At 32.9% G+C, this 15,608-nt stretch overlaps 1 protein-coding gene across 1 annotated transcript in view; it reads right to left on the bottom strand.

The window, feature by feature from the left end:
- Nucleotides 1-14,286, bottom strand: part of LOC106478204 (Down syndrome cell adhesion molecule-like protein Dscam2) — a 123,612-nt gene extending 109,326 nt beyond the window's left edge. Inside the window, exons 1-2 of the mRNA XM_022381762.1 lie at nt 14,193-14,286; nt 12,125-12,377 (exon numbers count right to left, since the gene is read on the bottom strand). Coding sequence (XP_022237470.1) covers nt 12,125-12,188 — 64 coding nt within the window. The 5' untranslated portion in view covers nt 12,189-12,377; nt 14,193-14,286. The remainder of the gene's footprint in view (nt 1-12,124; nt 12,378-14,192) is intronic.
- Between the last annotated feature and the right edge of the window lie 1,322 nt (nt 14,287-15,608).

Raw genomic sequence — 15,608 nt, 5'->3', positions numbered from 1 at the left:
TTGTTTGGAGAACTCCTTGGTCTTTATGGTTGGTCGATTGTATCATTATTTGAGTTGTAGCTTGAACAGATACATTTACTCTGAAGTCAAGTTAGACCAATTTGATTATACACAGACAGAGACCATTACACTAATTTTATTATCTTTCAGTCTAATTTTTTGCTCCTGAACTGAATTATGGTTACCATAGCAAAAGCTTTGAATACTTATGCAATTGATAATATTCTAATTTTATTTGAAAATCTAACTTACTTACATAATATCAATGTTTTTGTTTTTTTAGCTTTCTCAATTTGGAGTAGACTGTGTAGATTCAAATATAAAGTCCAATTTGAAAGTTTCACAATTGCAAGCTCAGACAGCATTAAAATGTGAAACTTTGCAGAGAGTGAATACTTTTGTGTTCAGAAACGTTTTTGAATAGCACCATGAAATCTTTATGATTTTTCTGACCCATTTATCTTGAGAAAGCTCAATTTCATCTAATTCAAATGTTATTTGAGATCTGACTCGTAAATGTTTCAACAAGTCAATGATTTCCCTAATTTTTTACAGTTATTTCTATGCAAAGCGTAGAACTATTTGAATCGATTGCATGATTTGTTTTACCATTTACTTAAAACTATTCACGTACAAAAACTCCTTAAAGGAATATTAGCTTATTTATATATTCATAAGGTTGTACTGATTAATTATTGGAAAGGTTTTTTATTAGTTTTTTTCTTACACCAGGATTCTCTTCCAACAATGGATACAGTTGAAATAATACAGTGTACCTCACCTGGTGTAGCTCTAAGGGCGAACATAAAGGTATGCATTTAATAATTTATTTTTATTGTCATCTGGGACATTTACATACATTTATTTCTAGCGATAATTTGAAGCAACCTGAAGATGAGCTTAGGCTGGAAACACCGAATTAGAATTATTTAACACAAATATTGCTTCTAGCTATTACTATATTAACGTAGGATAGAGGATACTTTCGAACAAAGATATTATAACAAGCATTTCTTTTGAAAGATTGTTACCCTTGAATTATCAAGTGATATTTACATAAAATGTATTAAAACAGTTCATAAATGAGAAATAAAACTGTAAAAACAGATGAAAGTGTTTCTAACTTTCATATTATGTTCACAAGTAAATCTGAACCTAAAGGCAATGTGTTTAGGTTTGTTTGTTGTAAATACTATTAAACAAATAACAGAATGACATAAAATGAAGGGTAGAACATTTATTTTGTTTATAAATGTTTTTTGAAAATACTTGTTTTTATCGTTTAACAAACTAATACTAAAGAGCATATTTTCCTGGTTGTCGTGTCCCTTCTACTTCATCTGTTTCTTACCAACAGCAATACAACGAAGTTTCTGAGAGGTTTTCAGAAAACAGCAATATCAATCTTGTCCTATTTCTCTTGTGCAGCTTTCCATAAACAGGGTAAACTTTTATTTCTGTGACTTTCATACGCACGCTTAAGCTAACCAAATACAGAGGAGTCCATTGAAGCTGCACTGACGGACTTAAACTTTTATAGCTAAACTAGATTGTTGTGATTCCAGTTTCTTTGGCCATTTTCCTCTTGGAAACAGCCATTGATTTTGAGGTGTGGCTGCAAACCTTCCAACTTTTGGATTTTTAGCTTTAGATTACTGTTTTAATTTTTTTTCAAATATTTCCAGCCCCATTGTAATGGGTTTGGGAGTCTGAGGATTCTCTTTCGTAACAACAAAACTCACTTTTCTGATGCAGACGCTAGTCGTGATTGGAATGGGGGGATTTAATGCTTTGCTGTCCTAATTTCGCTACTGTGCGAATTTCTCGCTTTCACGAAGAACATTGAAGATTCCCTTCTTCAGCTGCTATGTCCTTTGACTCTACATTTTTGTACAATCTCGCTATAGGAGTACATCTTTTCGGAGAAGATGTCACATACTCGACTATACATCGACATTGAAGTTTTGATACAGGGACGAATGATGTTTGGGTACATAGCTTTCTTCCATAAGTCAGTCATTTGTTGGTTTTTAGACTGTAATAAAATACTGTCAAAATATAATTGTATTACTTGTAAGAGCAGACCCTTAAGAAAGGTGTATTTGAATTTAAAAAGATGAAATGAATTAAAGTTACGAGCATGAGCATTTGAAGACCTTTAGTGTACAGAAGTTTGGAGAGTAAGTTCAGAAGTGTCCTTAAAGTATAATTTGCTTCTTTTTAAGTTTGGAAGATACATATTTCAGTGAAGATTAATAACATAAATAATCAACTAAATATTTAATATTTTTTGTGTTTCTAATAAACAAAAAAGGAAGGTTGTCGATAGACTTGACAAAATTAGTCACGAAATTTGAAGGTAAAAATGTTTGCTGTGTACCTAACAAGCACGTGGTTCGGATGAGCTCCGATTATTATTCAGTCACGAAAAACATCAATCCTCAAACCTCAATTTGACCTCAAATATCGGTTTGGTTGTATTTCGTCATGCAATAATAGAAAATCCCATTAACCATTTTTTATTGTGAAAGTTTATAACATAGATCAATAATTAAACTCAATTCAAAACAAGGAATAAAAAAATTAAATTTTGAATAGGTTTTCAAATTCATTAATTCTAACATTATCGTTACTTTTCATGATGTACTCAATACGGTTTTGTGCTCAACATGTACGGTTTTCGTAAATGTTTCGTCATTCAGACTTTCATTCGTATTGTTTCATATTACAGTTATTGATCAATATGATTTCTTGTGATTTTAGTTTTTTTATAATTTTAGTATTTTTTTCCCAGTTCTTTTCCTCATTTTCTGTATAACTAATTTTTAATTTTAGTGACGTAATGGAAAATACATTATTACCACTTTGCACACATGTCATACGCCATTCCTACACATCTTATGTGTTTTTCTTCTCAGATCTAGTCTCTTTCTAACTAACGTTCTTAGATGCAAATAGTTATGGCAAAAGAAGCTCATACGAAACATGTCATTTGCATACTGTTTCGGTTTCTCTTTGTTTGTGATAAAGAACACTGTATTATGTATAGTTGGTAAAGTGAAACATTTTAGTTACTGAAACAGAATGTATTCAATGAAATAATTTGAGTCAATCCTATATTAAAATTTAAATGATCTTCTACACTTACTCTATAGCCTCTACACAATTAGAAAGTTTAGAGTGAATACTTAGAGAAAAGACATCTTCAAAAATTACCTACTGTGTGAACGAATCTTTCTCTTTCACATAAATACCAATGTTGTTAAACATATTAAATTATTAACATTTGTTTTCTAGCTCATGTACTTCGTGGATTTTCCTATAAAACTAAATAAAATGTTCTACCCTTCATTTTATGTCATTCTGTTATTTATTTATTAGTGTTTACAACAAACATCACCTAAACACATTGCCTTCACGTTCATATTTTTGCTGCTTTTAAGTTTAATAGTTTATATTAGGAGTACAACGCGATTTACAATATTTCTATTATTGATTATTATTTTCACTTTCATTCACATATAACACATCTTTAGTAGTTTCTTATAATTATGTATTAAAATAATCATCATTAGTGCCGCTAATAAATTACACGTTTTACATGTTTATGTCAGCTCATGTGTTTTCCATTGAACGCTTATATTTTGCAGTTGTTTTTCGCTAAGGCAACACTCTGTTGATTATATTATTTGGTAATTTTTAATAGTTCTGCATTAATCCTTCGAACTAAAACATTAAATATCAATTTATTGTTTTTTATGGTTGAATATTTATATGATGAGACATGACGCTATACTGCATATGTTGATTTTTTTTCAGCCAAACGTTACTGTCCTAAAAACGTGTTCAATGCATCTGATATGTATTTCTAGAAATATATGTTAGGGTAAAAATATTCATAAGCTTTTGAAAATTGAAAGCCTTATAAGCCTACAAAATTCGACTAATAATCACTTTAAGTGAAATATTTTTATATTTTTTTCACATAACTTTTATCCAGTACTTTATCCATTTGAAGCTAGAAATATTAAAAGTTTTCATTGTACATACTTGTGTTTTTGTGGTTGCTTTTTATTTACAATGAATCCTATCGTTAAATAACAGAACACATCAGCTAGAATGATCACTCGGCAGCTGAAAGTCTATATAAATACTGCTGTTTGTAAGCAGTAATGAAATAAGCTAAATATGGTGATGTTAAAATACGCTGTTTACTAGATATATATCAGAATAATGACAACTGTACAAGACACTTCGTACTTAATGACTTCATATATTACAAACCACTCAAAATTAACTATGTGCCTGACGCGCCTGAACATTGCCACCTATTTTGCTGAAGTGCTTTTTACTGTTTACCGTTAAGCTGAAATCTGCATAATGGGCTATCTATGCTGTGCCCACCACAGGAATAGAATTCCGAATTTTAGTATTATAAGCCCTCAAGCTTACCGTTGATCCATCGGAGGCTGTTCAAATGAAAAGCCACATGTGTTAATTATTTTGTTAAAAATGAGATAGTGTTGAGTATTTCGTTATACAGAGATTGAATATTATTAACATGTAAATTAAATGTACATATTTGAGGTGGTTGTTTATGGATTTATTGTAGTCCAGGAGTATGATCTGCAAGTGATTCACATATACTGGCAGAATATTAGGGCGTGATTCATCAAATTCTTATCCTGCGTTATTTCTTAGCATCATGAATATTTTATAAAGAAAATATTCTCAGCTTTGAAGTCTGTGACAGTTGTCAGCTACGTTAAAGTCAATAGCTAGAAAATTTAGTACGAATGCTCGAGGAAAAAGATAGGAAATGATATACGATAGATAGAGCAGGTTATGAGGACTATTCCTATTAAGTCTCTAAGGTATGCAGCTCTAACTTTGGAGCCCACGACAGTTGAAACTCAAGTAAATCATAATAATATAACCAAAATCCAACAATGATGTATTGAGGAAAAGATGAAAGTACGCAGTGAAAATTTAGCTGGTAAAGATACGAACAGGAAACGTAAAGTAAAAAGTTATAAAACTATCTAGCTTAAAAATCAGAACCTATGGCAGTTGTTATCGATAAAAAAGTCAGTGCACCTGAAAATTCGTAAGAGACTGGACATCGAATAGTGACAGGTTACAAAAGTGGTGCAATAGTCAGCCTATACAGAATGAAAACATATTTTTGGAGATTGTGGCGACTGCTATTTATATAAAACTAACGACAATCATGAAATCCAACAAGGATATTAGTGGTTAGAACTGTGAAAACAACAAAAATAACAAAAACGAGGCACTAAGATGAACATAAACTAAAATGGTATTAGTTACTAAATATGATTTCTATCCTGGCTATTGAAGCACACATGAGCATCAAGCATATATTTGTTAATGTATAATCGGTAAGCTTTGAAAGCATCACATCTAAAGTTTGATTAACATAAGTTCTTCTTATTCCTTGACATGAGAAGAATTTGTAATTTTTGCTGTGATAGTTAGTGAAATATTGAACAATGCATTGTTTGTTTGTTTTTCACTTTGATGCACTTAGAATTCTCCATATATGGTTAACTGATAAATAATGGAATACCTGACAAAAAGAAAAACAAAATATTTGTACCAGAAGATAAACGCGCACAGAATAACGCTTCTAGGCAACAACAACAACAAAAAAACACTGTGTAAACCAAAGTAGCAGAGTATATACACAGAAAATAATAATATAAATTTTAAGAGCTACACAAAACAAAGAGTTTGAGTGAACTCTTTCTGAAAAGTGAAGTAATAAGCTTTACCGATAAGATACAACATGTGGCATTATCCATTTTCAAAAGTATTCTTGTTTTGCGTATAACTAAAAAGAATATAATATATAAAATACAAGCGAACTAAAAGTTTACTTTGCATGCAGAAAAAAAGCATGCCAAACATCTGATTACCTGATAGAAAAAGATACAGCAATTTCTGTAAAAAAAATTGTTATCTGTTACGAGAATTATACTGATGATAATGATGACGAGACTACGTGGGTGTGCGTCAATTGCCATTCAAACCTACTGGATATATGGACGATCAGCAAAGGTTAGTGCTACGCGTGGTGTTATACGTCGGTTTCACACAGTGAAATTTGAAATAGCTGTCAAACTCGAACCATTCGTCCGAATACTTATCCATTTAAATTTGATCGCTGGGGATTCACCTGAATTTCTCAGTCAGTAGTGATTTGAAGTGTTTAGCCAAAAAATAATATGTATTTCACACATAACAGACTTCGTTTCCATTACATATCACATAATGCGGGCATCATCAGCCTCTCAAAGGTGCTTGACGTATTGCTAAGTCCGAATGCATGAAATCACTCGAAATTCTTTGAAGTTTTCTCAAGCAGCCTTAAGTTTACTCTCATCACGAACTTCAACTGGTCAGAAGTCAGATGCCAGTATGAGGCAACGGAAACATGTCAAGGTGCGATACTGAATTCACCCATCTGAAGCACATTCAGAACTTCAACATTTATTTTGTCTTATTGACGATGACTACTGATGACGACTACAGCTTCTGATGACTGTAGTATCTCATCTTTGAACATCTCTTCTGTCTAATCACTAGATTCTAGAATTCTTGCATAGCTTTTAATTGACAGGTTTGGAACTGTATCATAGCTTCTTGACCTTTTATTTCAAACGGGAGATAACGTACTGCTTTATCTGTGACAAAGCATGCCCTGCAGCTACCTATTTAAACCTTTGGAAGAACCTATCTACATCCGAAGTAAACAGGTGATACTGTGTTGCTTGATCTGTAATAAATTATTCCGTACAGCTAGACTTTTAAATCTCCGGAAAATTTGTTCGAATCCTCCTTTGTTACATCACTAAATGTTGGTAGATTTACATGTTTTTTCTCATTAACTTGTTTAGAATATAATAAAGATTGCTGTCTTTCCACTAGCTCGAAATCCAGAGGCATCTGACGCAACTAATAAGTGCACAGGTACAAGACCATGATTTTTATGGTGCGATTATCTTGGTACTTTGATCCACGAACTTACAATGACCAACTAATTATTTAAGGGTTCTTTGATCATTGAAACACAAGAAGTAGTCTTGTCCGTAAGCGTGTTTAACATACCCTAACCAGAATTATATTGATCATATGTTTTGTAAGGTTGATTCTGCATCCGATCCCTTTGTACATTCAGTAAATATTCTTTGCTGAAATCCAAACCACTTAATCCCGCTCATTCAAGTATATCAGTCTCCTCAACTTTCAATCTAACCTGGAAATACAGAGGTAATTAGTCTCAGAAAAAAACCTAATAACCGAAATGCTTCTAGAATGCCATTTACACCCTGATGAAGAAATATCCACTTTATAAAAGCACTTGGGTCGTTTGGTTTATTTTCTGATGCTTTTTCACGTCAATCTAGCATGCTTTTGGATATCATTAGGGAAAATGCCGATGGGTTGAAACCATCACGATGAATGCTCGTCATTCCAATAGTGAGATCGTATGTATTGGCTACCTACAACAGAGTCTCTTACTTGAGTGAAGTCCTAAAGACAAGGACTGCACCTCCACTCCATTGTGCTGAAACTAGCCAAAGGTGTTCCTGACTAAGAGCCTTACCAATGGTTCTGTTTCAGCCCCAAGATTAGGCAGACGATTGGAGAGCCTAGCAAGGAGCTTGGAAGAATTCGGTGTCCAGGCCTGAGCTCTTATGAGCATGAATCACCTCTCCCAACCCTAACCACAAACCAGTGTCTCTCCTCGTTCTCTTGTGCTTATGAGCTCCACCAAAAAGAAACGTGGTTCTTGTAGTCTAAAAATAAAGCAAGCAGATATAGAAAAAACACTTAAGCAAGAGCGTCAGATGACTCTTTCTCTCCTCATTCCCAACTTGTTATCTAACCATATGGGATACTGGTCATAGCAGCTGCATTTTAACACTCACATGGTTGATTAATTACTAATAGTTTAATTGCCCGATTCTTCCAAACCTAGGTGAGCAGCTGCAACCAACCAAGTGATTGAAGGCCATACATTAAGGCAGGTGTTGTGAAGTACTTTGAATGAAGTAAACCTGTTAATTCTACAATTTATGTGTGAACAGTTTAGCTTTGAAAATATTGTTAAATAAAAATACAAAACTGTGATACAGGAACTAGATTATGTTGAATGTCACACAGTGGTCGATTAAAAGCATAGTATTAAACTTGAAAGAAAGTAATAGTCACTCTCAATTCCTCACTTTGGTACCATGCGCAGCATCTTCACATTTTTACCAGAGTTGGCACAAAGAAAAGCATGGCCAGGTTGTTAAGGCGCTCGACTCGCAATTTGAGGGTCGCGGGTTCGAATCCCCATCCCATCAAACATGCTCGCCCTTTCAGCCGTGGGGCGTTATAATGTGACGGTCAATCCAACTATTCGTTCATAAAAAGAGTAGCCCAAGAGTTGGCGGTGGGTGGTGACGACTACCTGCCTTCCCTCTAGTCTTTAACTGCTAAATTATGGACGGCTAGCGCAGATAACCCTCGTGTAGTTTTGTGCAAAATTCCTAACAAACCAAAAGCACAAAGAAAAGAGAAAAATGGTCATTCCCATAGTGACGTCCTGCATTCCAAACACCTAACGTCACATAATACAAGGATTGCCTACGAGAGATGCTTCCCTTCTACTAATCCAGCATAACAATGACAAATAAGATGCCATCCCACCACCCTACCATTTATTAGGTCTTTCTCTCTCATCAGCAGTGTAATAGATGTGAAGCCATAAACTCACAAGTCTCCTCTTCTACTGGGGCCACACACATATACGGAACTTGGAATAAAGAAACACAAAAATACAATACGCATTAAAATGCCTGTCTCTTAAGTTTCAGCAGACTAAGCACTGTTGATGCCAGGAGTCACATCTGATACAGTGAATTATATTTGCAGATAGGTGAAAGTTCGAAAGAAAACAAGTATGTGTGTCTGGTAATACTGATTAGCATCATGTCCATCTTTGGAAGAATTAAAATTATTAAGAGCATGTTTTTATTAGGTTCTAATTTTACAATGCATATTTTCCCATTAGTTTCGCTGTACTAAAAGCAGCTGTGAGGTTCTCTGTCTGTCTCTGTAGGTCATTTCCACGCTATAATGTTGCTATGGTAACCTAGCCAGTGCACAGTCAAGGCAGTTACTGTAACCAGGCGTGTATAGTTAAAGTGGTTTAACTGGATTGAATTAGATAAAACATGAGATCATATGATCTTTCCGAGAAAGACCAACTTCATTTATAAGTAAATTTATCAACTAAAATTTATATTTAGGTCAATATTTTGTTTTTGCTTTATTTACTTCTTTTTGTATCTCGTTTGAGGGTTGGGAATCTAGGAAATAAAATCCTTGGGATCAACTACAGTGTGATAAAACAGTGAGAAGTTTCAGTGATCATGTGTAAAAAGAAGTTGAGCGTCCATTCAGTTTTATCAGTGCTTAACTACATTTTACTCAAGTTTCATTGTTAGGCGTATTTTTATTTCGAAGTCAAAAAGCATTAAAACACAACGCATTATTCTGTCAAGTCAACTAAACATCGTCATCTTAAGTAATACCATTCGAAACGTTTGCATTAATTTGTTATAAGGCTTAAATCCAAATGGAAACTATTTTACAGTTGTCTTTATGTTTTCAGCCGAAAGCTATACAATGGACTATCTGGGCTATGCCCACCGAGGAGAATCGATCCCCGAATTTGAGCATTGTAAGTTTATAAGCGGGGGACACGTTTTAGAGAATAGTAAGGTATAACTATTATATTTTGAATATAACTACATCATTTCTCTCTTGAGCGCGCGTTGCCAGTGATGTAAAATAACGGTTAAATTAAACAGTAATTAATAAACACTGCCCTGTTATGATCTTTTTTGTAATGCTAACCTTATCTATGAAGTATAACTAAAATACAATTTTCGTTTCTTTTATTTCACTTGTAAGTCAAAAGTCATCTTTTCACTTCTTTCTTCATATATGTTTCATAATCATGAGAATTTATTAGAATTATGGCTGAAAATATCATCAACAGCGATCGAATCTAGCTGATCATTCAAAGCATTCTAATGACTGCAGTTGCTTTTGTTTAACATTATTATTTCTAGCCAGTGAGTTTCACAGGATTGTATGTATCAATTTATAAGTTACTTTTCTCAATTATTTTAGTTTTGCGTTATATAGTTAGTTTACCTCTAATCCAAAGTTCTTAATAATGACACTATATTGCAAATTTTGTTTTCTTACCTTGTCAATAAAACTCTGTGTAGCTTATAAATTTAGTACAGCTTCGAACTGACTTATTGTTTTAGAAACAATTACAGCGCTAAGACTAGTTTTTAAGCTCTTAAAAAAAGAAGCACAGCTCCAGCATTCACCGAGTATTATCAATCATAAATTGCGCTGGATATTTAAGAAGTTATAAATAATAGGTTTGTTTGTTTGAAGTTAAGCACAAAGCTACACAAATGGCTATCTGTGCTCTGCCCACCATGGTTATCGAAACCCGGTTTCTAGCGTTGTAAGTCCGTAGACATACCGCTGTGCCACTGGGGACATAAATAATAGGAAAATTAAATTAATTGCAATACATATATTTTTCTGAAAAACGATGTATCACTTAATTTTTTCTTAATAGAATTAAATAGAAGGAATGAGCTAGGCTGAAGGAAAACAAAGTCTACACATACATTTTATAACGAGATACAATTTTGGAAACATGCTGTGTTTCTTGTTTGTGAAACATTTCTTAATGGCGAACCTTAATGCTTACTTGGTTTTAATTTGCTTTATCAGGAAAACAGTTAGAACCGAAATCAGAATACTTTATGTTAATGTACTAGCTGATATTCAACAGTTTTATGTAAGTCTTGTTGAACGTGTATCTTTTTTTCCTTTCCCTGTTTTCCTTATGTATGCATAATTTATATATACAAGAGTATTAAAAAATTATGAATTTTAAAATGAAGTAGGAATCCTGTTGTAAAAAATAATGAAACAAGAGTATTAAAAAAATATGAAGTTTAGAATGAAGTAGTGATCCTGTTATAAAAAGCAATGAAACAAGAATTAAAACCAGTCACGAATTTATAAAATTTAATACGTATTTTGGCCTACAGATAAGTGTATAAAGCTGCCAAAGTAGGGATTAAATTTTAGAAATTTGTGATTGGGGTTTTAATTTTTGTTTCATTACTTTTTGTAGCAGGATACTAACTTCATTTTAAAATTCATAATTTTTAATACTCTTGTTTGTTTACTTTTTATGTTATATCTATATAAAGTATATGCTTTACCTTTAGAAATTGTCGCGTGTCTATCCATCGATTTGTAGCACCATCCGTTGGGTTGAAAATATATTTAAGTACGTGCATGATATGTTTACCATTTATATTACATAGATTTTTATCGGAGTATGAAAAGCAGATACCCACAGATCAGTAAAGTAGGCTGGAGAAATCTTGTAGCGATAGTCCGACCTGTCTAGGCGCTAATCCCGCTGACGTGATCAGGTAGGTAGGTAGTTGACGAAAACGTTGCTGGTTTAGAAATTTTTGAATTGTTATACCGGAAATGTTAGCGACCTTTTAGTGCATTATTAGTATATATGCGCTTAGGAATTCGATAGGGTGTTTTTTCGGCGCGTGAATTATTTGGAATCCTTGTCGATCCCTACTATTAAGTATTACCGTACTTAAAATCATATCCTCAAATAGTATTTACACTGGAGTATCAACCAACTAAACAAATAATGAAAACCAGTTTTGAAAAATTTAGCAATGTACGTCTAACTAACGCCAATCTGCCGTAATACAAACAAAATAATTTTATGTTACAAGATGTTAACATAGCTTAAAAGCAGTTATTATCAAATAACGCTAGCATTATAGCAAAACCCAAAAGAGGGCTTTATATAAAGTGGCTCTTATAGCAGATTGACGTTTTATACAGCCCTGCTTCTGAAGGATCATGATGATAACGCTATTATTCTGTATTCTTAGAAATATAAAACTTAGACTACTTGTCTATAATTTTGTTTTTAAAATAATTATCTATACACGAATGTCAATACTAAACTTACCTTCAGCTTGAATTAATACCGCAAGAATCATTTGGATGATCCAGTAATACGGTCTGTACCTCATGACTGTGCCTCATCTACAAAAACAGGAGCGTTCAGCACGCGTTGACCGAGCTACGAATGTAACTGCAAGAACTTGCTGGTTGATCGTTAACCGTATCTGACACCGTACTCTCCAACTGGGAATGTTGCTGCTGTTCGCACCAATCAACATTTCCGTTACATCAACAATTGTGTTATTGGTCGTGATAACCTAGTAAATATAAAAATCAAATATAGATAACGAGTGTCTGAGATTTCGTAGTTTTATGTTTACTTGTTTTTATAAATGTTTGGTCGATGTATTATCCAATACACTGCAAAAATAGGTTAGAAGTCCTGACAGTGTATAACAATCTAACAATTTTACATTAGATTAAACTAACTTAAATGTTCTATTCTCCATAATTTCATTTTGAATAAAAAAGAACTATTCTATTTGATTTATAACATTTCTACCCAACTATTGGTCAGCGGTTATTAATTCCCCCCCTAATGACTCAGCAGTAAATATGCAGGCTTACGACGCTAAAGATCGTGTTTCGATAGTCGTGGTGAGTAGAGCTTAGATAGACCATTGTGTAGGTTTTTGTAAAACAACAACAAAACTATACTTTATATTACAAATTATATTATCACACGAAATAAAAACTATATATATATTAGAAGACAAACAATTCATATTTTAATGCAGTTGTTTACATTTCAATTCTTATTATTCATTTGCTACATTTATTTTTAGTTACAAACATTATTTTTTTGTACAAGTTCGTACATTGTTATCGCTTAAGAAACTTGAAACTTCAGACAAAAATTACGATTTACCGTTTTATTAAGGTTATAACAAATTGGTAATTCTTTTTTGAAACATATTCGTCTAATGCTTAAAACTCTTTGGAGGAAAAGTATTTTAACTCTTTCTTGTATTTGAAATCCTCGTACATAGGTTTTGATGACAGACTAAAAGGCGGAAAATGCTGTTTTCCCCACAGTACTCTCAACGCCATGTCACAGAAAACTATCAGGCGTTCTGATGAAAAGGTTTTCGTTACACCTTATTGATCTATCAATACAAGAAACAGCAAATATGAGAACATTTACTTTATAGCTAAAATAGATTTTATGGGAAAATAGACTAAACAGATCAAGTAGAAACGATAACTTTTAAAAAGTAATTGCTCATACAGCAAGAAAATACTGGAATGTCAATAACATTAAAGCATCATAAACTTCGTCATTTTTTACAAATAACAAAATGCATTTGATCTTATAATATATCATATATTTAGTCAAACTAAATGTTACACTATGACTTTAATAAATCTTAACGTTATACACTCAAAAGTTTCTTTAAATAAGTATAAACAAACAGCTTTTACCTTACAGTAGAAAAAATTTGAAGGACAGCATATTTCATCATGTTTCGGTACTTTACGCCGATTTCTTGGTATTTCTATTTTTATATGCATCATTAGATGTTGTTGTTTTTGACTTTTTAGTGTAAAGGTACACAACTGACTATCTGCATTCTGTCCACAGCTGGGAATCGAACCCAAGATTATAGCGTTGTAAGTCATCATACTTACCGTTAACCACTAGGGAATACAAACATTGAAAAGCTACTGTTAAAACACTTGTGTTCGATTTCAGAATAGAAAATATTACTCTACTAAAAGTATGGCGACTGACAGGTACTAACTGGTAGAGACCTTAATATAAATGTCATGTTATTAGATATTCCAATGACTGGTTATTCTAACTATTCATGTTATTTTATTTCTATTACAAAGTTACGAACAATAATTTGAATGAAGATAGATTTATTGCACGATAGTGTTGGGGTTTTCTGATAACTTAAGTTTTTCTTGTTAATATATTAATAAGGTTTATCAACCAATGATAGTATTTTAACTTCAAACAAAATATAATTTTACATTTTTTTAACGTTTAGGTGTAATCAGTTCTAGCGCTTCGTGTAAAGTCTTCTGTCATAAAAACTCAACCTGTTTTTGTGTATATTTCTACTTACCTCGAGTTTCGATATCCATTTTGAGCATAGTACCGATATTCCATTTATATAGCTTTGTGATCAACAACAAACAAACTTATCTAAGTGCCCTCTGCGAGAGAATCTGTTTTCCCAAATGAAAAGGTCTAGCGTCGATAATCTTGTTTTCAAAGTGAGGAATAGGCTGTTGAAGGCAGCCGTAATAAAGCGTTGTCGGTAAGGTGTGAACCAATGGACGTGGAAAAGCCATCGCGAATAGATCTTGTTAGAAATGCTTCTTTTGGGAGTTTCGCGGATGGCTCGGCGTCTTAATGACCTTAAATAAGGCTATGTGAGTAGTGGCTAGTTTGGCAGCGAGCCAAGAAAAGCAAGTAATGAAATCACTACTAGTGGTGCAGTACGTAAAAAAAAAAAAAAGAAAAAAATTGACAACTGGAACGATGTTGTCTGAATACTTACTTACTCAATATAGCGCATGGTTCGAGCCTTTGTGTCACAGAGCACGTCAAGATGATCAAGGAAGAAATTGGTGCTGTCTTAACGTAAAAAAACAACATGAATCTGTGTTCAGAAATAATAATGCTCTGTAATTCTTATCAGAAATAACAATAAATTTCTCCGTCGACCAAGATTCCTGTAATCAGAAGAGAAAAAAAAGACGGAAATAAACAGTAGTCATAAATTTGTTTACCAAGTTTGCTTAAACAGCTAGGTGTTTTTTCTCAAGCAAGAAATAATACTTCCAAAAATTAAATTGTGTTAAAAATTAGAGACAACTAGCGCAAATAGCCATTGTGTAGCTTTGAGCGTAATTCGAAACAAAACAAACATTACAGGGAGTAATAACGTTACTTTTTTCTACTGTTGAGTTAGGCTTCAAAGGTATTTGCTTATTTATCAGCAGATAAATCTACTTAGTCACTGAGCAATTTAGAAAATAAAAATGTTAATCGAAACCAAATACAATATTTTTTTACTTTTTAGGATAGCTTACTTGCTTATTGTAAGACTGTTTTTCCGGGCATAAGGAAATCTTAAGCAAGTCCTCATAAAAGCTATTATTTGGAGTCTTTCGGCTAAATCACAGTCAACATTAAATGTTTTTGGCGCTTAAGGTACTTCCGTGAGTCGATCGTTAAAGGTTGTTTTATTTTTTACAACTAGAAATTTTTTATTCCTGATTGTAACATAGAGCGTACCTAATTTTTAATTTAAATATAAAAAAGCTCAACTTATCAGTGAATCAAACTCTGGCTTTCTTGGCATTTATCTTATTCCACAATGTTTAATGCCAAACTACTTGCTCATATAAATAAACAGAATTTATCTTATATGTACGGACGGCGGACTAAACTTCATATTTTTATTATTGGTTTTATTTCCAACTGTTTAATATCACATTACTTTTCTTTTAATTAAAGTATTCAACCAACCAAT

Source organism: Limulus polyphemus, unplaced genomic scaffold (genome assembly GCF_000517525.1).
Source record: "Limulus polyphemus unplaced genomic scaffold, Limulus_polyphemus-2.1.2 Scaffold189, whole genome shotgun sequence".
Classification (NCBI taxonomy): domain Eukaryota; kingdom Metazoa; phylum Arthropoda; class Merostomata; order Xiphosura; family Limulidae; genus Limulus; species Limulus polyphemus.
This window is presented reverse-complemented; position numbering and strand designations above follow the sequence as displayed.